At 36.6% G+C, this 24,260-nt stretch overlaps 1 protein-coding gene across 5 annotated transcripts in view; it reads right to left on the bottom strand.

Moving 5' to 3' along the window:
• The window catches only part of GLIS3 (GLIS family zinc finger 3), a 146,563-nt gene that overhangs the window by 29,214 nt on the left and 93,089 nt on the right, over positions 1-24,260 (bottom strand). For all 5 annotated transcript variants that reach the window (XM_057406070.1, XM_057406069.1, XM_057406072.1 and 2 more), the window contains 2 exons: positions 8,421-8,582; positions 6,891-7,001 (listed from right to left, as the gene is read on the bottom strand). In XM_057406070.1, the coding sequence (XP_057262053.1) occupies positions 6,891-7,001; positions 8,421-8,582 (273 nt within the window). The remainder of the gene's footprint in view (positions 1-6,890; positions 7,002-8,420; positions 8,583-24,260) is intronic.

Here is a 24,260-nt window from a genome sequence, read left to right as displayed (position 1 = left end):
CACATCATGGTGCCTGATTTATATTTCATTTTGAAAACAGGAAGTAAAGGGATTAAAGTTGGGGATTAAAACACTTTCTCTTTACTGCATTTTTTCTGCAGAATAGTTTCTTAGTTGCCATGGGCACTGCTCACTGACCCTTAACCCCTGAATGCACTTCTTTTTGCATTAGTGACATCTCTTAAATGGAGTCCATAAAGAACAAATGATGGAAAATATCCTTATGTTCAACTGCTCACAAAGCAAGAAAATAGATTTGCTTCCCTTTCAATCTGTTCTCTCTTTTGCTATTTTAACCGTGAAATTTTAACAAAGAGTTTTAATAAGGGCAAGTGAAACCTGAAAGATGCAGAAGCAAACTGGGCTCATAATGCAGAACCTGGCAGTTTACTCCCCACGAGGCAGATGTTCATAAACAGAGCAATTTCTCCAGATTAATATAGTCACATAATGGACAATGTCACCAGTAACTGGATTAGTGCCCGAATAACCTGCTGAAATACCAATGATGTAATGCTCTAAACCTCCATGGATTCCTCTTTCCTTAGAAACTGAACATTCTGAGTTAAAAAAAATAGAAAGAAGTTAATTTATTTCCTGTGAGTAACACATCAAGCATTATGTTTCTGGATTCTCAAATACTGAGAAATGAAAGGATAAAATGGAAATAAGTGTTGTGAAATTAAATAAACCAAAGATACTAGCTAAAGAAAATCACCAGACATTGTTTACTATTCATGTTCTCCACTAAATCTAAATGGTGATGTAACACTGTGTTTATTTCAGAACCTATAAAGAAACTGGTAGCTTCATCAACTGTGCAGTAAAATCAACATGTCACAATAAAAAAGCCTGCTTCTACTGTAAAACAATGTAAATAATGAATAATCAAAAAATGAGCAGCCCTATAAGAAGCAAGAGCTCTGTATTATTTTGCTGAGGGAGTAATATATTTGCTGACATGACTCACATACAAAGGTAGACAATCTCTCAAAGCTTTACAGAAAACTTCATGTTAACCTGTAATGAAAACACTTGTATGTCTTATTTTCAGAGAAATAATGTTCGATAGAGGATATCATGTTTTTAAGCATGTTTTTTTCCCCATTTCTTTTAATGTTTTCATGGTAAGATGGACAGGTTTATATATATTATACATAACAGAGCTCTGAGACAGAAGTGGTAAACTGTTAGAAAAGGGATATAAAATGACTAGGATTCAGGACAATTCAGTTATTGAGATCTGCCTCTGAAGGTAAAGATTTTATATCCCCTTTTTGTCAATACAGGGGTTGCACAGCGACAGAAGAGCAGTATCTGCAGGATCATTTTGAGCTGTGCAAGGTGGGTTCAGTACAGCCCCTTCAGTTCAGATGGGAAATGTGATCAAGGTCAGTAGAAGCCACCACTCTGCAATGCAATTCCAGGAATTCCTTTGGCCAGACAATCCATATCCTTATTTCATTATTTCTAATCTGCTCCACACCTAGTGTGAACTGCTGTTCTCTACTAGGCTCTACTACAATCCAAAGTAGAACTGCCTGTCTTTTATTCCTCTTCAGCACACCTGAAAAGAGTCCGTCAGATATCATAGGAACAAATCCTGGAAGAGCCCATTTTCACTGGGAGAATGCTTTGACAACTCCACAGAAGCCACTGTTCAGCCGTCATCTTACAATTGATCAATCTGTGTCAAAAGCAAAATTATTAGGCAGAAATGAACCAAGCTGGAAGTCTATGCACATATCCCTTGTCTCCTGAGGTCTCACTGTGCCCTTCATTTCTTAGTGATTTAGAAGATGTGCCATATACACTACAATTCAAAAAACCTCTACCAGCTGTAGCCAGTTTTCAGAAATATCCTTTGCACTGCCTCTCCCAAAACCATGGCTCCATGCTACTTGCTTTCTGGCAGAGACAATACGAAAATTGTGTCCTGGAAGAAGACAGGAAAATAGACACAAGCACAATTGTGTTAGACTAAGACTAAGTACAAATCAAATACATAAATAAGGAGCAAAATATAATTAAGACTAAAAGCTGCATGCTTTAGTTGATCTATGCCTCTCTGTATAGTATTGAAAAATCAAGTGGAGACCTAGGAGGTGTTAAGCTATTTTGTCATCTGAATCCATGCATAGTTTCCTCCAGACCCATTTGATTCAGCTAAGATGATGTAGGTATCCAAGAGACAGACAGCTTTCAGAGGCAATTGTCAAGTAATCGTTCAATATATAAAAGCTCATCTGTATAATGTATCTGATCCATAACTAAATTACACAACAAGATCAAGACATAGTCTGGGCATTGTTAAAATTGCCAAAGAATCAAAGACTGGGCAGCTGACGGATGGTATTAGTTGGTATAAACTGTCTTTCAGTTCAAGGCCCAGACTAAGACTTTTACATTCCCTTCTAGTGTTGCTTATTTGAATTCCTGAAAAGGAATTATCTTTTCATTTTCTCCACAAAGATGGAGCTAACCAGTTGTGTCCTTATCCATTATGTTTTCCTTTAATTAAATGGAAACAATCATTTTATCCATTATATTTGAAAAATCATGGCAGTCAGGTGAAGTTCCTGACGAGTGGAAAAATGGAAATATAACCCCCATTTTCAAGAAAGGGAAAATGGATGACCCAAGGAATTACAGGCTAATCAGTCACAACTCTGTGCCTGGCAAAATCTTGGAGCAGATTCTCCTGGGATGCATGCTAAGGCACATGAGAAACAACAAGGCGCTTGCATAACTTGCAATGTAATGCTTAAATATTTTCTTTAGATTTACAAATACAGATTCCTTCAGCAAGACTCCTGTAGAAATAGCAAATGGTTTTCATGATATGTGAAAAAGGTAATGTTCTTATGCTTGTACAAGGCTGTGTGATAGCTTGCACAACAAATCAATCTTTATAAAAAGCATAATGCCAGTATTTGTCTTGTATATTGCTTTCAAATCACTGAGTATGTAGTAGTGCAAGCTCTGGATTTTATTAAAAATGCATTATATAATTATGCCTTTACTAACTTTACTAAAAATACATACAAACTAAAACTATGGATTAATATTTTCAAAACCATATCATCAATTCACAGATGAAAGAAATCTGCTGTTTACTGAAAACACAAAGTGTAAACAACTGAAAATAAGCTTATGTGTCAAATAGTGCATTTTGACTAGTCAGAGACTCTACAAGATGATTCAAGGAACAAAATTACTGAGCCCTGCTGAGGATACCAAAGCAAAGCTCTCAACTGTAGCCTTTCTTATTAAGGCTGCCTGTATGTTCCAATATAATTTCTAATGGAAAATTTAGTTGAACTCTTCACATGCAAAAAATGACAGAAAGAAACAGGGTGAAAGATGAGAGAATATAGGAGTATCTGGACTGGAAGAAAGTCCTGGGATTGGTTTTATCATAGCATATGCACGTCAACCACCTACATAAGTTCAGTTTGGGCTGCATATCCCAAAGACCCAAAGCTATGAAGGTGGAAGACAGAATAAGAAAGAAAACTGAAAGAGAAAAGGATTATAAAAGCTGAACAAGAGAAAGAAAAAAGCAGAACACATAAATTAAGGGTAGGCAGCCTGAAGGTTATTTTAAAGTAACAGTTCAGAAGCAAATGCTTATTCTAGACCAGGCCCAAGGTACACTGTGTCCATTAGCAGCTGGCATTTCAGGAAAAAGAGTGAGAAGCTGCAAATAAGCAGTACAGAATAACCACACTTTTCCATAATCTATTTAGCTTGATGCTGACTTCTATTCTGAAGCATGACCTTCAAGCAGCAAAATATTCCTTGCAAAACTCATCTTTATTTTTTAACTCTGTCCCATTACCCACAGAAATACCCGGTTCTCTTTGAATCCTGCATGGCTCTTACCTTCCATTATACATTCAGGTATTAAATACCACAAGGTAACTGTTCAACTTACAAGAAATCTTCTAAGTTTGTTGTTCTTTCAAAACTGAAAGGAGGAGATGAATAAGAAGAAGACAGATTTCAAAAGATATTGTAGCCCAGTGGCATGTTGTGCACTAGCATTCCTCTTAGCATCACTTTATGCTCTCATTTTGGGTGCAGCTTACTTTTCAATCATTGAGCTCCCTGCTTAGAAGGAGATCTACCCATATTGCTGAAGAGGTGTTGAAATCCAGGCACAGAGAGCATTTTTTACTTTTTAAAATAAAATAGGAAGTACTGCTTTTTATCACACTAAATTATCTTTAAATACATCCTGAACATTGTGATGCATAGAGATTATGCCTAAAATGTTTTGCTAGACATTTTCAGCATCTGTTCCCAGGTGTGTGGTATTTGTGTACATATTTTCCCTTATGTTTATAAAGAATTTTACAAGTGATGATTAATGCAGGCATAGCGCTCCTTACTCTGCTCCTTTCCTCTGAAATGTAAATGAAATTTTATTGTACTATCCCCTAAATTGCTTGCGTTAAATATATTTGTGCCATCATCTTCTTGGTTTATAGGATTTTCATCCCATTACCTGGAGCAATTCCCAGTTATTTGGTGGATGGCCAGAGGCTGGAGTTTGGGAGGAGAAGGGGAACACCAGCTGCCTTAGAAGATTTAGAGAAAAGGCATTTTTGCCTCACATGGTAAGCCATAAAGAATAGTTGTTTAAAATAATTCAGAGATGGAAATTTATCTATATCACATTGCATAATCTGGCCCCATCTTAGAGGGCCAAGGAAATCTTGGAAGACAGATCTAGAAAATCTGGGCTGAAGAGTCAATGTAAAGTTTAGCACAGCAAGTAGTTAATTCCACTGTTATGAATATACTTCATCCTGCTATTTTAAGTCTCTGCAACATAAAAGACTCATTTGCAGGTACAGTCTTGGAAAGCCAGCAACTTAAGACACCACAATAATGTCATTTGGTGTGTTGGGGGAGGTTAAAAGGAGGATTAAAAGCAGTCAGGCATGATATATTAAATGAATCCATGACTAACGGGGTGTGACAGCAAAGGGTTTTATTCTTTTCAACAGAATAGATCCCTAGGGCTGAAAGTATTACTCCACTGTGCCTTTATCACCTTGGAATTTTTATGGTTATTTTTGATGAATTCACATTTTTGTAAAGACTCTTTTGACATTAAGCCAATTTTCACTTTTAATTAAAACCATAAATAACTTTAATTTTGTAGTAAAAGGTTTATTGTTTCTTACTTATTATTACTACCAGGAAATATTTCAAATACCAAAGCATGATGTTAGTTAGCACTTATAAGTTCTTAAAGGTTCAGTAACTATGTTGTACCTTGTAAACATTGTTCATTGCAAACTTTATCCACACTTTAAGTATCTGGCTTGATAGAAGCCACTATTTTTCTTTTTGTGGTGGTTTGGCTTATTTCCCCTTCCATATATCAACATATCACAGGTGATCAATGCACATAAATAAATCCTTATCGAACAGGAATGAGAAATAAGCAATTTTAAGTTTAGAATGTGCCCATAGAGAGTCAAGCAAGGAGTAAAAAGAGCCAGGTCTGGCACATAAGGAATGGAAAACAAGCAAAGTGAAATAGTGAATGCAGGAAGGAAAATCCCACAAGAGTATTGCAATCTGTCATAATGATAGAAGGGAGATAACACATTATTTCACTTTCAAAGACAGTAATGTTACAGTGCAGCTGAATAGCTATATTCAGGTCCATTTATGTCAGTTTTATCTGACACATCACACACATTTTTCAGAATGCAAAGTCTTGATTGGCATTTAGTCTACACGCCTGTAAAAGACAAGTGTCTGGGTAGCTGAGTTGCCCTTCTCAGATGTGCAGGACAGAGCTCGCAGACCTCCTTTGGTAGTCCTCCTGTGAGAAGTGTGCACAGAAGCAAGGGAGCCAAAGCACTGCTTATAAGGTGAAAATTGATGCTCAGTTACCTTGTCTCTGATACAGAAGTTGGCATTCATTAGTTTAAAAGAAATTCCTCAAAATTACTACAGTGCAGTTTCTCAGAGGCTGTCATGGAATCTCTGCCGCCATGTCCTGCTTCAACAAACCACTGAATCAAAATGTACTCTTTCAATTTATATACTGCAGCCTCAAAAACTGCCACGTAGTGCTGCACAAGACAGTTTCTTGCAACTTTCTATGAACGGTTGTGCACTTAATTTTGAAACTTCTGAACTGTAACTTGTTTTACATAGGGCTCTGTTTCAAAGTTTTGTCTATCCCTAAACCAGTTCATGCGTTTCCCCTTTATCAGAACCAATTTCCTTTAAAATGAAAGCTTCCATTTTTATCCTCAATGATCTAAGGAAATATTGCCAGTGATTAATAGGAGTTGTAATGAAAAATGCTCAGGAAAAGAAATCATTCCCTTAGGTCACAACTCAGATCTTAAAAGATGTGCTTATACATAAACAGCTGCTGACTCATGGACTTGACATCCACAGAGAACCAGTGTTGTGAAATGTCTTGGTATTTGGAAGTGTCTGGAATATGTAAATATAATTTCCACCTTTATCTCAAATACAGCCCATCTTACCCTCAGAATCCATCCTTTCACCTGAGACTGGCTATGTAAACCGGATTTTGTATTACTGTGCATTTACAGATTAGCGGAACTTGAAAAACTTTAAAAAAAAAGGTTTTCAAAAAATGTCTTTTAGTCACCTCATTATGTATCTTTAGTGATTAATCACCACATCAGAAAATAAAAAGCATTAAAGCATGCAGCCTCATTAAGTCAATATCATTTATATGAAACCCATATGAAACTTCCCATTAACAGTTTTTCTAATCAACAGCCTGATGTCAGCACAGGTACTTGAAGATGCATTTTAACAGCTAATATTAGAATACTGACCTCTCCACATAAGCTTTACACCAGTCAACACAGTAAAAAATTTACCTTTTTCCTTACTTGTTGGTCTTTGGAAGAATGGGCTTTCACATGTTTTCTCAGAGAGCTTGGATCTGTGTATCGTTTTGTACATCCTGGAATCTGACATGCATAAGGTTTCTAGGTCGAAAAGAAAAAGGATAAAGCAGCTGTTATATCACAAATTATTTTAATTCCAGTAAGTCTTTATGAACCTTGGGATGCTGCAAACCACATTATTACAGAACACAAATGTTTTACATTATTATAAGCAGAATGCTCAGTAATTTATTAGAAAGGAATAGGAGGAAAGTAAGCCTTATAAGAAAGACAAAAGGAAAGCTTTCATTATGGCACCTGTTACTGTTACCTTTTTTCGGTAATCAGTACAATAAATATTGCTAGTTATACTCACAATTCTTCCACCCTCAGAGCAATCTTTGACTTAATCAGAAATTACACTCTTTAGAGAATCAGGTAAGAAAGTGCAGTAAAGGCCCAGAGAGACTGTTTAGGATTATAGAAGAATCTGCTTCAGAAGAGAAGAACAAGAAAAAGTGTTAGTTCACTACATTACAAAAAGAGCAAGCAAAAACCAAAGCAAGCACTGAAGACTGAAGTTTCAAAAATACTACATACAAAAATACAAATTTTTATGTGAAGTGCAAGACAAACTCCTTTAGCTTACATTTTCTAAAAAAAAAAAAACATTTTAGACAGATTCCAGATACCTTTATATTTTTCTTAAAACCCAACACATCTAACTCACCAAATAAATCTAAATCTTTATAAGTAACTCCTTCTGCCTGTTCTAACCCATCTGTCTTCTCTGAAGACTTGTAGGTTCACAATACAGGTGACACTTCAGGTCCAACGGTTTGCTGAAATCAGCTATTTTGCAATTTAGATGTTTATGTTTCACAAAGCATTTCCATAAACATCTGTACAAATGATTAATTTACCAGCCATACTATTGACTATTTGAAATTGATCATTTAAGTTTTGTGACTGCCATTTAATTCAAATAGCATTGTTCTCATTTTGTTTCTGGACTTCTGCCCTTTGGAAACTGTTTGTCTCTGACAAAACATCATCTTTCTTATGAAACAAAATGTTTTAAACTAATCTCAGATGGGATTCAAATTCATAAGCAACACTTTGTTGGAATGAAAATTTTGAGATTTACAAAATTATTCTTCCTCTCTTGACTTTTCTTGTACATGCCCCAGGCTCAAGTTCAACTGAGTTTTTGCCAGAGAATAGCCATTATTATCACAGACAGTTTCTGTGTCTTTTCATAACGATTTCAGGTTCCCTAAAGACCATTCAAGTGGGAGACAGTTACTGCTTTTAGCTGAGGCAAAACCTGTGGAGCTGCAGCCTTTTTATCAACTAGTTTGGCCCATCTTCATCCATGCTTCTGAAACACCTTAAACTGCCTCACCAGACACTTCTCCCTCCTATCTCTAAGGTTATGGGCTACCTACTGACACCAAGCTGGATGAAAGGAGCACATGGTCTAATGTACAGGAGACTGCAATGTGACCTCTGCTTCCTTACAGTGTCCACGTGTGTCCTCTGGTGCTTGGCACGGTCACTGGAGTTGCTGAATGCTTTCTGGCAGCCAGGGTGCTGACAAAGGTACGGCTTTTCACCCGTATGGCTCCTTAAGTGAATTTTGAGATTTTCTAGTCTGGAAAAGGCTTTCTTGCATCCCTCAAACTATAAAAAAGAAAGAAAAAACAGACTCAACAAACTGCAACATCAAGCACAAGAACAACAAGAACAACAGACTGAAAGGGCTTTCAGAAACCTCCAGCCTGCTATGGTTGGATGACCCTCCAGAGATAAGAAAACATGGCTTCTCAGTGTGGGTATTACTACAGGGTTTGAACCATTGAGACTGTAAGAATGTATTTATCCTCCCTGCACATGACTGAATGAGGAAATCACATCCCAATCCTATTTTACACATGGGACACTGAGACCCAAAGAGTCTGGTCAGCTCAGAGAGGCGCACTTCTCAGTCTATCTGGGAAACATAACCCTAGCTGATTCACCCAGTAGCAGACAGAAAGCAAAATGGTCACTGTGAGGTTCCCAAGTCCTGTGCTAGCTACCTTTATCTCAGGTCTAGGCTTGAGGATATTAGCAACTGAGCTGCATCTCTCAGGAGGCACCCCAACCTACTAAGCAACAACAAAATCATGCAGAGAAATGTCAGTCTGCTCTACCTTGCTGATGATAATTCAAAAAGTGAAATGATTTCTGAAATATTTAAATATATATATCTTGGAAATAGGAAAGAAAGAATAGAAATTCTTTTCTATTTGTCATATTTTTGCCAATGTTTATATGAGCCGAAAACCTGCTCATCTATTATGTTCCCATAGTATACTTTATCCTAAGGGAAAATAAAAACCATCAGTTCTATCTGACACCAGCATTTTTTATACATCTTTGATTTCAATTAGACTTGAATATTTATGAATATTAATTAGAAGTATAGGCTTTTTTATTTCAATCAGTCAAGATCAGTTAATCCCATTAGTTTTAGCTGCTGCGTATTCTACTGTGCAGCATCTAAAACATGCACTGTATAACATGCTAGTTTGCATGTATACTTGCATAAAATAATAGTGCATTAACAGAGATGTCAAACATTTCTAATGCTAACAAAAAAGTTTTCCACCACTTCTCTACCTATTCGTTTTACTCACTGGAAAAGAAACAGGACATTTTTCACTGATGATTGAATAATACAAATAAACTTTATTAGATATTATTCAGTGCATGTACGCTTACAAAAGCACAGACAGGAAAACACTGACAGAATTCTGATTAAAATTAGCGTGGCTTTCATGCAGAACTGCAACACACCCAAAAAAGAGGAAAAAAAGGATATAAATCTTTCATCACTTAGGTACCGTAGCTTTTTAACAAATGTACGAGAGAGTTACAGCTTTGAAGAATAAAGTGTAATACACACATACCTGTATGAATATATAAAGTAGCAACATTAAAATTAAACTTAAGAAATTAAGATTGAGAAAGGGGATGAAGCCCCCCCAACTATATCATAAGTAAGTGCAATTTCATCTTTCACATACATCAAGTTCAGAAAATTTCTCAGCCCATAAAGCATATTTATTTATATCCTATCCATTTAACCAAAGCAAAGCTAGGGTGCCTTTCAGATTAACCAGTTTCAATCACTGAATATTAATTTATGCTAGTACATAGAGTGTTGCCTTTATGAAGGTTTAGTACACAAGCAAAACATTGTTGCAAGTGTAAACATTTTTTTTACTTTTAGGAAAATATTATTGGAAAATATTCCAGGATAAATAAATAAAAATTTAGACAGTCATCTCTTACAACTGCATGGATAAAAATACCATGTTTTATTAAGAAAAAGTAAAGAGCAGAGAAAGCATAGAAACCACGAGTGCTGAAAGACTGATATAACAAATGGCCTTAGGAAAATAAAACCATTTAAGAGCAGCTATGCTAAAATAACAAAGAAACCTACTGATTAGCCCATCTTATGTGGATAAGTTATTAAATTCATAAAAGAACAACCATCCATTCTAATGACAGTAACAGGCTGTATGCAAGTATGAAATAAATTGTAGCATCTCAACTATCAAATTATGTGTTGCAGAAAAGGTCATTCTAGCAAAACACAGAAACCGCAAGCCTGTAATATTAGAAAGACCATCATAACACAACAGTTAAGGAATGTTACATTAAAAGCCAGGCTTTTTGAAGCCTTAGCAGTCTCCGATGCTTAAAACAAAATAAATGAAAAGACATTATTTCCAAAAATGCAGAACATGCATTCTTTCCTGATAACCAGATTTCAACGCAATATTCTAGAGAAGACATGATTACCTATGGGGGATAAAAGCCAGGTAGATGGTAGTTGAAATGGAATTCTTCATAGTTTTTAAGTTACTAACTGGTAAAAGAGGAGAATGCAACACCTTCATTACAAGTAGTCACTTCAGTACATGGCATGCATGGCAATCTGAAGTTTAACATTCCTAAACATACTCCCAATTACATCAGTTTTTCTGGAAGTATTATGTAGAATTAATTATATAATGTTTTCCTAAACTGCAATACAGAAATTATACTTACTAAGCTGTTATTTTTACACTGGCATAAAAACTGAAACTGCAAAGTAGGTCATAAAGAAAATTTCCTCTCTCGACTTCCTAAACTTGGGAGGATTTTTCCAAAACATATTCATTAGAGTGTCCACATCCATATTTACTTCTCCTTTTTATAAGAATAATTGTCAAAAATAAGAAAAAATGTATTTACAGTGAAAGGTTAAGCATCTCAATAAAAAGCAAAAGTAGTATTTTAAAACACTCATGTTTTCATGGGCGTGCTGTTCAGCTTTCTATAGTCAGAGACCATGTCCAGTGTACCAGGCAACAATCCTGTGAAATTACAATATAATTACATAGATTTGTATAAAATAATCTGTGCAGCATGTAGAGCCCTGTTGGATGCACCACGCACTTCTGAGCCCTGTTGGGAACTAGATGACAACCTTGATTACAAAATATATTTAGACCCTTACACTGTAAGAACAGCATGGTTCTGTGTCTATACTTCAATGTTAATAGAAGTCTTCAGTAGTCAAATGTTTAAGAAATTAGTCAACTTTCACTGTAAAAGGAACTGCTCTGAATATCTCAGTTGATCATCAGGGTAACAAAGACTGAAGTCCTTGCTTTGGCAAGTATCTGTCAGAGATCTGATCCATTCACAGGCAAGTATCTATTCTTTGTTTTTAAAGTCAATGACAAGACAGCAGAGCTTCCTCTTAATCCAACTATCCCCTAGTATTATCTGGTATTAAAAATCTTTACTTTTTCCTATCTGAATTTGTTTTGCTTCAGCATCCAAACTGTGCATTTTCTTTTGTCTTTTTCTTCTCTATTAATGTGGTAAGTAACATAAAAGATAACTTCTAGCTATTTTCGGTTATCAAATCACTTAACTAAGTCCCAAATAATTTATACATATAAAAATAATTCACTTTCTCACTATAAACACTTCTTTCTCAGATCTACTTCAAAATTTATTCTACCACCAAACCAAATAAAATTAAATACTTACAGAAATACTGATATCTTGGCAGTATTTAATATTACAGTGATGTTTAATCCAACATTATGTTACTGTTTTATTCTGATACTTTCACATTTGTGCTTTTAATATCTTTTTTTTTTTAATCAGTTATACACAGTGATTCTCAAATATTTTTCAGCATCAGTGCATTTGGGGAAGGATCATCTTTTATTTTTCAAGTGAAGGATAAGCATTTCTCTAGTCTGCTGCCATTTGTGGGGAGATAATTACAGATATTATAATGAATACATTTCATTAAATGTTGCCAGTCTGGTCTTCCTCTAAGGTTATGGGGACAGAGATGTTTCTCCTTTTTAAATCTGATATTGCTAAACATCAACTTTCCTATAACCATTAAATTGCAACATCTGGCTTTCTGTATATCGAGAGGTAGCCTGTGTCCACACAAAGTCTTAATAACAGACCTGGATACCTCAGTGACAGAACCTTCCCTCCTCAACTTGAGGCTGTTTCCTCTTGTCCCATCACTTGTTACTTGGGAGAAGAGACCAACACCCACCTCACTACATCCTCCTGTCAGATAATTGTAGATATCTCCTGCCACAGAAGGTTAAAAAGTATCGTATAGTTTAAACATGAAAAGCCTTGGAGAAACCTAATCATATTTTATACAACCAAACACAGAACAGCAGGCATTTCACCAGTGATATTTTATATTCCATACCAAACTGAACCCCATCAATACTGGGACAAAATTCAGTGAAAGACTTGCAAACAGCATTATCCACCAATGATTCCACTTTTGAACTATATTTAGGATCTATTCCTCAAAAAATAATTAATAAATAATACTGGACTATTTTTAAATATTCTGTGCTTGTCATTTACAATTTAATACTTTTTTCAGTAAAATATAAATACAGAAATATAGTAGTATTTTTCTAGTTTTTTCATCTTCCATGCCAGACTGTAGAAGTAACAGCTTGATAAAACACACTCTCTCAAAGAAGTGATATTTATGTGAGAAGAAAGTGAAGCAAGTGGGACTCTGCAAAGGCAAAGGGCTCCAAGATGTTTCCGTGTATGCTTCTATGTCTTCAGAAAGACAGTAAAATAATTTGATATACCATGTGCTGAATGATACAAACTGGTATGAGTCTGCCTGCTTGAAGACAGTATAAAAAGTTGACAGATGTACTATCCGGACATTGACCTGATCCCATTCACAACAGCCAGTTAGTACCTGAGATTCCTTTGTCAAGCTATTTGACTTGCTTATTTTAGTAAGCATAAGCTGAACATAAGCATGACAAATAAAAGTTTTAAATCCTAGACTTTGAAGAACTTATATTTTCTAGATGAAAATATAAGCCATTTCTGAATTTTAGGAAACATATACATGCAAATAGAGAAAACGGTATTCCTATAAAAAAACAAGGAAAAAATAAATCAGAGTAGCATATACGTAGGCCCCAAATAAAATTTTTGAATTGTCCAGTAGTCATGTAGCCTTTTGAAAAGGTTTACTAGCAGATAAAGGGCAAGTTAATTATGTAACAATGTTTTATGCCTTCCCGTCAGTTGAGTTTGAATGGTGTGGTATGCTGACCAGGTAGGTTCTTCTGTGTCAGTATCAAGGCAAGTGGTGTGACAAGGACAAAGTAACTTTCCCCAGCTTTACATTTATCATAAGAACAGATTTAAATGCTGTTCTTTTTGTATGGCTTTCAAAAAAGAACAATACATTGCAAACGTTAATTAATAGTCTTTTTAAAAGCTTTTCCCTTTCTCAACATCATTAGCAGGGTGCTGCTGTGTGAGAGATGTAAGGGCTTTCAAAAAATTGAGAGTAAGACCCCATATGAAAACCTTTCAAATAGCTTTTTATTCCCCCAGACTCTCCTGCCTGGCAATCTTGTGAACGACACATAATTAGTGTCAGACATCATTCAAACTGCTGACATCAGGTGCTCACCAACAAGGAGGCTGCAGGCTACAGATGAGATTTAAAAGCCCAGGTTCATTTCATGTAAAATAATCACTCTGCTTTTAACCCTTAAAGTGTTTAAATGGGGGAAAATGTAGTATTCAGAGCAGCACTTCATTATAGAGCAACGATTTCTATCTGAACAGAACACATTTTGAGACATTGTGACTAAATGCTTTGGTAGATTCATGGTGCTTATATAAGGCTGTATTTTTCTCAATGCTGTGCAAAGGCTGATTTTATAGTTAATCTTATGAAATGAAACAGTATCTCGGAATTCTTTGCTCAAGTAAATAATGATAGACCATGCTTATGTCTTCCATGTGATTATGGTAGATGCTTGTTTGCCCAACCATTCAATGAAAATTTGGTCCAAAGCATATTGAAGTCAATAAGTAATTACTCTCTTTTTATTTTCCTCTTAAAAAAGCAGGTTCCCTCCACTATACTATCCTCACTTCCAGTCTATCTGGTAGATTCCAATAAAATTTTACAATCCAGCATTGCGTAAATATAAATGCAAACCAAGGATAATTACAGACAAAGCCTAAAGTAAATTGTTAATTTATCTTCTTTGTACTTCCTACATCAAGCTAACAGGATTATTATTCTCAACAGATGAAGAGAGTTTGTATTATGATTCCAATGTAAGACTTACAGAACTAGTTGGTACTTGCGGCTATAAAGCTTTTGACTAAGGAGCACGTAATGCTTTTTTTTGTGTGTGTAACACTAGAACAAGATTAATAAACGATATCCTATTTGATTTCAGATTTCCAATACATACATCTCCTTGGGTATATTCTAATCAAGAAGAGCTAAATACTGTTGCTGTAACTAAAAAAATGCAATGAAATCAACAGAAAAAAAAATAAACTAATGCAGAGCAAAAGTCACATTGGCTAGCATAAGAGAAATTAAATTGGGCTACTTCTTCAGGCTACAAGACAGGCTAGTCTCTGTCACAGTCTTTGAGCGAACTCATTTTATCAGGAACACTGTACACAGTGATTACTTGAGTTTATCAATAAAATTTAATTTTAATCTCCTTTCCAAGGAGATCAGTATTTATAGTGAAATCTCTGGTGTTCATTCTGACAGGTGAATCAGCAACAGTGGATTAAGGATGCTATTGAATTGCAGTAAAGGTAGAAGAAGAAAACAGGTAAGGAACTGTCCCCAGCCACAATACTCTTTTATTGTGGAAACTCTCTTTACAGATGGCTATTTTAATTTATGTGTTCTTGATAAATATAGCATGCTCATTTTCCTTTTCATTTCAATACTCTGGAGATCATACTTCTTGCATTCTTGAAATCTTACCACACCGTATATTCTTACTTTCTAGGTAACAACATGCCTAAAAACACAAATAGCTCAGTGAAAATGAAACACAATACCCTGAATGTTATTTATCCCACAAAATAGTGGTGTCAAGGGATTCATTCACCATGGAAATGCCTCTTGTTTTCATTAGTTTTAGCAAGTGTGGCCATTTCAGCCTTGGAAGTTATTTCTGTTGCTGTAGAGAAGGTAAATATTATGACAAGTCCCTTCAAAAGAAACTATTACTGAACACATCGGCTGCTACTAATTAAAAAAGCATATGGTACAGAAACCATTAGAGGAAGAATGAACAATTTGGAAATTCTTTCACTGCTTCCTTTTGGAAGAGAGTGCCCTTGAATTTTTTTATTTTTTTTTTCCTTTTTTTCACCTTTCATTCTTTTCCTCCTTGGCTTTTCTCTGATCCTCATGTAACTAAGCTCACTATCTGTATTCTTGCAGCTTTCACTAGCAAGTTGACATAGTTCTAAAATTGCTCACTGATGGGAACTACAGACCAGTCAGTCTCACCTCTGTGCCTGGCAAAATCTTGGAGCAGATTCTCCTGGGAGGCATGCTAAGGCACATGAAAAACAACAAGGTGCTTGGTGACAGCCAGCATGGCTTCACTAAGGGGAAATCCTGCCTGACCAATTTGGTGGCCTTTTATGATGGGGCTACAGAACTGATGGACAGGGGTAGAGCAGTTGATGTCATCTACCTGGACTTGTGCAAAGCGTTCGACACTGTCCCACACAACATCCTTGTCTCTAAATTGGAGAGACATCAATTTGATGCATGGACCACTCGGTGGATAAAGAACTGGCTGGATGGCCACATGCAAAGAGTTGTGGTCAATGGCTCAATGTCCAGCTGAAGACCAGTAACGAGTGGTGTCCCTCAGGGATGGGTGTTGGGACCGGTCTTGTTCAAGGTCTTTGTCAGTGACAGGGACAGTGGGATTGAGTGTGCCCTCAGCAAGTTTGCCGATGACACCAAGCTGTGTGTTTCGGTTGATACACTGGAGAGAAGGAATGCCATCCAGAGGGACCTTGACACGCTTGTGAGGTGGGCTGATGCCAACCTCATGAGGTTTAACCATGACCAGTGCAAGGTCCTGCACCTGGGTCAGAGCAACCCCAGGCACAGCTACAGGTTGGGCAGAGAAGAGATTCAGAGCAGCCCTGTGGAGGACTTGGGGGTGTTGGTCAATAAGAAAATAAGCATGAGCAGGCAGTGTGGGCTCACAGCCCAGAAAGCCAACCATATCCTGGGCTGCATCAAAAGGAGCGTGACCAGCAGGTCGAAGGAAGTCATCCTGCCCCTCTACTCTGCTCTCGTGAGACCTCACCTGGAGTATTGTGTGCAGTTCTGGTGTCCTCAACATAAAAAGACATGGAACTGTTGGAACAAGTCCAGAGGAGGGCCACGAGGATGGTCAGGGGACTGGAGCAACTCCCGTATGAAGACAGGCTGAGAAAGTTGGGGCTGTTCAGCCTGGAGAAGAGAAGGCTGCGTGGAGACCTCATAGCAGCCTTCCAGTATCTGAAGGGGGCCTATATGGACTCTGGGGAGGGACTTTTCATCAGGGACTGTTGTGGTAAAACAAGGGCTAACAGGTTAAAACGTCAACTGGGGAAGTTGAGACTGGATATAAAAAGGAAGTTATTTACTGTGAGGGTGGTGAGGCACTGGAATGGGCTGTCCAAGACGTTGTGAATGCTCCATCCCTGATGGTGTTTAAGGCCACGTTGCATGGAACTTTGGGTGACTTGGTTTAGTGGAAAGTGTCCCTGCCCATGGCAGGGGGATTGGACTTGATGATCTTAAGGTCATTTCCAACCCTAAATATTCTATGATTCTATGTTAAAGCAGATATTATTAATGCTAACCCCTCAGAGAAGTCGTCTAGAATTGAATACTTCTTCCTTCTAGGACACTTGCAAGAACTAGATAAACCTTTGTCGAATAAAAAGTCCTGTTGATTACTTTTGGCATGGCTTTTTATGGACACAGAAGCATAATTTTTGATTTCAAGAACCAAAAGTTCTTTATTCTCCCTTAAGCAACAACCACCTCATCAGTGGTGAGAATTTTTCACAAATTTCTTATAACAGAATTTATTTGACATGTTTCCATCAGGGACGTAATGTTTCTTGAATGTCTCTTCTGGAATTAATGAGAAGTTCAAGCCACTCAATCCACAGTGTATTCATGGTCCGTTCAGTTCACAATGTGGAAAAGACTCTTTCTATTACACTCTGGTAGAATCAAGACATAATAAAATAAAACTAAAAAAACCTCTTGGGTAATAGTTATTTCTATTTTTTCCTGTATATTATTAACCATTTATAAAAGCACACCTGTGAACCAATTAATCTCACTTAACTGGTAAATTAAAAACAAAAAAACTGTAATCATGCCACAAGTCTATGAAAAACATAAAGCTAAAAATAGGATTTTTAAAATTTTAAATTCTGTATTTTGACAAAAATTCTTCTCTATTTAAAGGAAATATATTATCATAGCATTAAGGCCAAAGAACAGGCTTCCCGACCTTCCTCAGATAGTTTCTTCAGAAGGATGAGAGAAACTTGATAATATACATCCTTTTCACTGGATGCAAGTCCTCTGCTTTTGTTAGAGGATTTAATTCTTTTTCTTCATTGAGTAATTCAGGTGCTTCACTATAAAATAAAAAAAGGAATTTAGCTGAAATGTCAGATCCACAATTCTGTTTTAAGAAAAAGTCTATTACTATGTATTTGTAACATTTCATTTCATAGAATACAAAGCAAGCAGGCTGGGGAAAAAAAGCTTTCCTTTAAAATTATCTGTTCACACACATTTTCTTTTTGTCCCAAAAGGATTGATTACTTAATCATAAAACAGAAGAAATTACACCTATATTGTCAAAAGTAGTCTAAATTGAGCATGGTATGTTCCAGCATAGGAACTTCAGATGTCTAATTAAATTAAATGTATAGTTCTTTTTTTTTCAATGTACTTATCACTTTCCTTTTAAGTAACATTTTGAATGTTATTACATACAATAAATCCCTCCAACATCTGTGTAAGAAAAGAGGGAGAACATTACTCTTGTTCTACATAAAGGACCTGAGGCCAAATTCATAGTGGAATGGATATGGTCATACATGGAATGAATATACATAATTAAGCTGAGCAGCCTTACCTCTTTTATAATAAATGTGCAACGGTGACCAAAATATTGTAGCGGTTGTAGTCCTAAAATACATCTATTTTTAAATAAATTATTCCAAAATTTTTTCCTTGCGCTGCATTTTAGTAGATTTATTTTTTTTTAACATAATCTGTGCATCTTTGTAGCTATGGATATCCACTGTATTTGGATATTTGACTAATTACTTGGCTATCCTCTAACTGTGCTATTAACTTTGAATTTCCATCTATTTGGTGAATAGACATGACACATACTACATTTTTCCACCTTCGATTCATAATACTCTCTCTTTACCATGATAATTCCAAAGGAAATTTTAGTCCTGACAATTGTACATAAAAAGCAAACAAGGGATTTCTAACTATTTGGAGTCATATAAAGCATACAAAAGTTAGACTCATGGCTATATTCATCAGTAAACATTCATCATTTTCTAACATTTCAAGTGGTTCATTTGTGTTTACAGTTGTATCACATTCTCTTAAATGGTCAGAGGCATCCAGAATACACTGTAATATTTAAAGTCCAGCCTACATACTCCAAAACTACGCAGTTACTGACTAAAAAGAGATCATATTATAATGTTCATTTCATGAATTTCGGAACTTTTAAAAACTACTGAATTAAAATTTTATGATTTCAAATGAAACATGAGAAAATAAGCACACTTTTAAAATCTGATTAACTAACTGATGCTTTATTAAAAAGTGTTCAGATTAGTATTTGCATGGCTAGTGAAAAATATGAAACAGAAAACTCCCCAAGAGTTACTATTCAGTGAAACTGTAAGCATGTGAAAACTGAGCAAATGTGAAATCTTAATCAACCTTAACTGTATTACTGCCAGCTCTTACTATAACAGCTCTGTCATAACCAGGTCCCAATTCTGCATTCCTTGAATATGCACCACTTCCTCTGACGTCAGTGAAAAAAAAAAAAACAACAAAAACCTCCAAACCTCTAAAGGAAGGATTAAGACCCATATCTTATGGAGAAAGAACATAAATCAGAAATTCTTTTTGAATCTGGAGTATTCATCCTTTTATCTTCCACCCTGCTGGGAAGTGTAATAATATTAAAGGCAGAAAGGAGCTTTTTTGCTTCATTTGTTTTTTTCAGCTGAAAACATGCTTTTGACTATTTGCAACTAGATCTCAAAATTCGTAACAACTCAGACAATTCTCCCACATGTTATAAGACTGTGAGTTAAAAAGAGAACTGGGAAAGCTTACAGAAACCCACCTGGTGAGCAAGCTCTCCAGATTCAAAAGGGTAAGATGGAGTGGATATGAATGGATGTGAAGAAAGCAAGCTGTGACTGTCAGAAGATGGTGGTAAGAATTCAAGTGCCGGCAATACTTCAGTGCAGTGAGGCCTCAAAAGGAAAATTAGTTTTAAAATGACCAACAGAACTGACTAATGGGCATTATTTAATTAGGGATCATAAAAATGGAAGAGGCCATATGTTGGACAAGGTAAAGTCTTGGTTAATGTTTAGTATTTCTTTGCAGTAGAATTAAGGGAAATAAAATAGTTATGCCTTGACTGTAACATGAAAATTAAAAAAAATTGATGAAAAATCAAGAGGTCAAAAGAGAAAGCTCAAAGCAGAAATAGGCGCCACCTTCGCTTTAGGATAGCAAATCACCTTGTTTCTATGCACCATGTCAAATTTTGAAAGACTTTTGCTGTGATCTTATGCCAGTAGAAACAGTGAAAACAGCAACAACAGAAGACTCTAGAACTTGTTTTCCTCCTTTTGCTGCAATGTACCCAAGTGCAAAGAACCAGTATGCACAAATACACACAAAAGGAAAGAAATAGAGGCTGCTGCTCCTCTCCACCCTTCTCCTTCTTAACATCAGGAAAGGCACATGAAAGGAAGCACTGTGATATTAGTATAAGGGCTAGGGTTTACAGCTTTCTGACATCCCATTTAATAGTGCAATGTACAATCTGTGAGTAACAAGTATTAGCGCTGGACCTTGGTTTGGAAGCAGACAGTACCACGGCTAAATCAAAACGTGTCTGGGTACCAGGAAATGGACCAGAAGCTCAGAGCAAAGGCTGAACACAAAGGACACAATCTGAGGGACCAAACAACACAGGGACCCAGGCCACAGCCAGCAGAGATGCTGGCACATATTCCCTGCTTGTAAAACTATGGTTGGGGCGCAATATTTTTTTTCTAAAGAGCTCAGCAGTCACCAGCTTCTGCCTAAGGGTGATGGCCACCACTAGTCTTACCTTACTCAGTACAGGGTTGGTATTCCTCCTGCCACACAGACTGTACAGAAAGGTTGAAGTTCCCAAAACCAGAAGATCAAGGTAATCCAAAACCTATGTGGATCTCCTTGAGAAGCTGTATGCATTTAAGTCACACACACATGGCTTTTGGTCCTGTCTACCAAGACACTATCTTATGCAAACAAATCACCACAGACAAAAAATGTGTGGTGAAGGGCCCATGATGGGTTAATGCAAAAAAGTTCTCTTTGGGTAAGACAAAAATGCTGCTCGTCTCTGAAAACTTTATTACAGGAAAAATTGAGGTATATATATATATCTATTGAAGTATATATACATATGTATATATACAGGTATATATATACACAAAGATACTATGGTGTTGATTATTTTTCGTTCTCCATCTTTAGTAGAAAGTTACATAATTCATACAACATTTACATTCCACAACTAACCTTTAAAATACCAATGACATCTACATAGCTTAATAAAGTAAGCACATACTTATTTCATGTTAGGCATTGCTTAGAGATGTCCTAAGCCCTTTTCTTTCCCTGGTGCTCCTGAGAAAAGTGACATGGCAGTTATGAAGAGAGAGAACTGTTAAGTAATTTAGGAATAAAGCAGTTTCTCTTCTCTACAGCACAGATCCTCTAATGCATCTATTAATGCATTTCTTTCTCCTGAATATGTAAATAGATGAGTCCCTTAGAATCTTGCACGAGTCGTTTTCATCAGACAACTGGGGCTTAAGCTATAATAAACCTTAAGTGATCATTATCAAGCCAGGGCAAGAAAGAGAAAATAGAGTAATTCAGTAATAAATGTAAGGTTTTAATGGAATAATCACAAGCACTGATGGATCTAATTATTTTGTTCCTATTGTACAACAGATGTAATTTTCAAGAGAAGGTTTTACAGACCTTACAGAAGCAGAACACCTCAATAATAAATGCAAGGGTAGAATGAGAGAAGCCAGTCCAGATTGTGCTAGGCCAGGCAGAAAAATGAGATGCACATAATAGGAACAGGAAGAAAAAAAAAAAAAGAAGATTGGTAAGCATGGCATATTACTAAAGGTAAGTACATATGCCCATTCCTCAAGCGAAGTGTTTATTCACTTAGTGTTACAAGACCTTTGTTTATGTATGTGGTATGTCTGGCACCACAATCGGTTGGGAATACTTAAAGGATATTTTAAATTATCAGAGATTAATGACTGTACCAAATTTTTACTGCTCAAGGATACAGCCAAAAAGGACAAAATCCAAAACACCCGCGGGTTCAGAGGCACAAGTAAGGGATCAGCTGTGCAATTTTCTGAGGGCAAGGGTAAGAAACCAAATTTTACCAAAGAAAAATAAAAGGATGATTCAGTAAATAACCATTCTTAGACATACCACCAGCGTATGATGTTAAGGGTTTTTTTTTAAGGTTTTTCTTTTCCTTTCCTTCATGGACACTGCATTCTTCTTAGTACGTATTTCTGCCTGGCAACCTAACATTTACCTCTTTCACTGTGAATCATTACAGCATTCTGTAGTCCTTGACACTAATCTTTTCCCAATATGAAAGGATATCTTAAGAGAAGCTACAACAGATGTAAGAGCTATTTTTATACTGTTGGCCAAAACCATCATGCTTGGGTTTTTTAACTGACATTAAAAACTTTATTTTCTATTTTAATGGCTTGCACCCTGAAGACAAAGCCAGATATTAGACATACATATAGACAGGAGCACAACACAAAGATTAATTGAATATGAACAGCAAATGAAGCTTACAGGAGCTAATGGAAACAGAAGACTAACTCTGAACCTGGGTTTATGTCTACCTTATAAGAAGAGCAATTCTAAAAGTGTATGTTGAAAATACAGCAGAATGGTCTTCTATTACACTTTAGCTATCTGGAGTATCTCTTTGAAAATAACTTTACATTTACACTGCTGCTGGAAAGGTCAACACCTGGCTAGACAGATGTCCAAATGAGTGGTGAGCAAATCTGGGATCTGTATGACATTTTAAGGCAGACTGGTCAATCTGATAGGTGTTTGTTATTGACAGCTTTATACAGAATCCAGATTATCTTCAGATAACAACTTCTCTGTTAGAGTGTGTGGGAAGGACAGAATGATGAGTGAGGGGAAAACTTGCATGGCTTCAGAGACCTGGAAAAATCAAGGGAGTGAAATGAATAGGTAATCTCAGGATGGATCTTACTAGACAAAATAGTTACTGACTCTAGTCATACCAGCAGCACTGTGAAAAACATCTGTGACATCTATATTCCATTCTTCCCTTTGTACCTTATGTACCAATAAATCATTCAAACCAAAGTGGTTAACCTTTGAAGATCACCCAAGCTTCAGACCACAGAGGTGACTCAAGGAAGGCTCAGTGGAATTTCTGGGTGTTGCACTGGAAACTTTTATTTCCTCTAGAAAATTGACCACTCACAGAAAAAGTAAGAGTTTTGATTTTTATAACTACTCACAAGGGGAATCAGAGTGCAGCAATGAAGGATGATGGTAATGATGAAATTGCTCACAGGAAGATGGTGCTACAGTTTAATTTTTTTCCTCCATTAGTGTTTGTTAATAAGAAAGCCCACATCTAATCACCTTTGCCAGCTGTCATGGTTTAAGTGCAGTCAGTAACCTGCTCGCTCACTCCCCCCTCTCTCCCCGTGCTGTGCCCCACCTCCCCCGGAGGGACAGGGAGGAGAATCGAAAGGATGTAACTCCCATGGGTTGAGATAAGAACAGTCCAGTAACTAAGGTATAACTCAAACCACTGCTGCTGCCACCAATAATAATAATGATAAGGGAAATAACAAGGAAGGAGAATACAGCACTACTTGCCGAATCCCAGCCGGACCGAGCACTGAACTAGCCCTTACGGCTAACTCCCAGTTACATCCTGGGCATGACGTGCTATGGTATGGAATACCCCTTTGGCTAGTTTGGGTCAGGTGTCCTGTCTCTGCTTCCCCCTGGCTTCCCCTCCTCCATGGCAGAGCATGAGACTCAGAAAGTCCTTGATCAGACTAAACATTTGAGCAGTAACTAAAAACAGCAGTGTTATCAGCACTGTTCCCAGGCTGAAAGTCAAAAAAACACAGCACTGCACCAGTTACTAAGGAGAGAAAATGACTGCTACTGCTGAACCCAGGACACCAGCTCTGCTAGAAGTAACCTTTCAATGCTTATTAACAGCATAATCTGTAATTCAAACCCCAACATATTTATGGGATTTTGATGTTAAAGCTACACCCCATAGTGATTATTTTATCTTTATGAAAACTATGTAAAGATCAAACATTAAACACTTTCCAGTAAGCACATGCCAGCTGTTACTCTGTTACTTGCATTACTTTATTACTTGATTTTGTCCTACAGCCTGAAAGCCCATAGAAAAATCTGCATAAATCTTCTGCATTGAGCTAATTTAACATACATACATATATATATATGTATATATATACACTTACCTGAAACACTGCAAGCCACTATTGTCCATAAAGGTCTCA

The sequence above is a fragment of the Pezoporus wallicus genome, unplaced genomic scaffold (assembly GCF_028554395.1).
Source record: "Pezoporus wallicus isolate ANWC-B61680 ecotype Strahan unplaced genomic scaffold, APGP_CSIRO_Pwel_v1 contig_7506, whole genome shotgun sequence".
NCBI lineage: Eukaryota > Metazoa > Chordata > Aves > Psittaciformes > Psittacidae > Pezoporus > Pezoporus wallicus.
The sequence above is the reverse complement of the archived record's forward strand: the minus strand, read 5'-3'. Positions and strand labels throughout refer to the sequence as shown.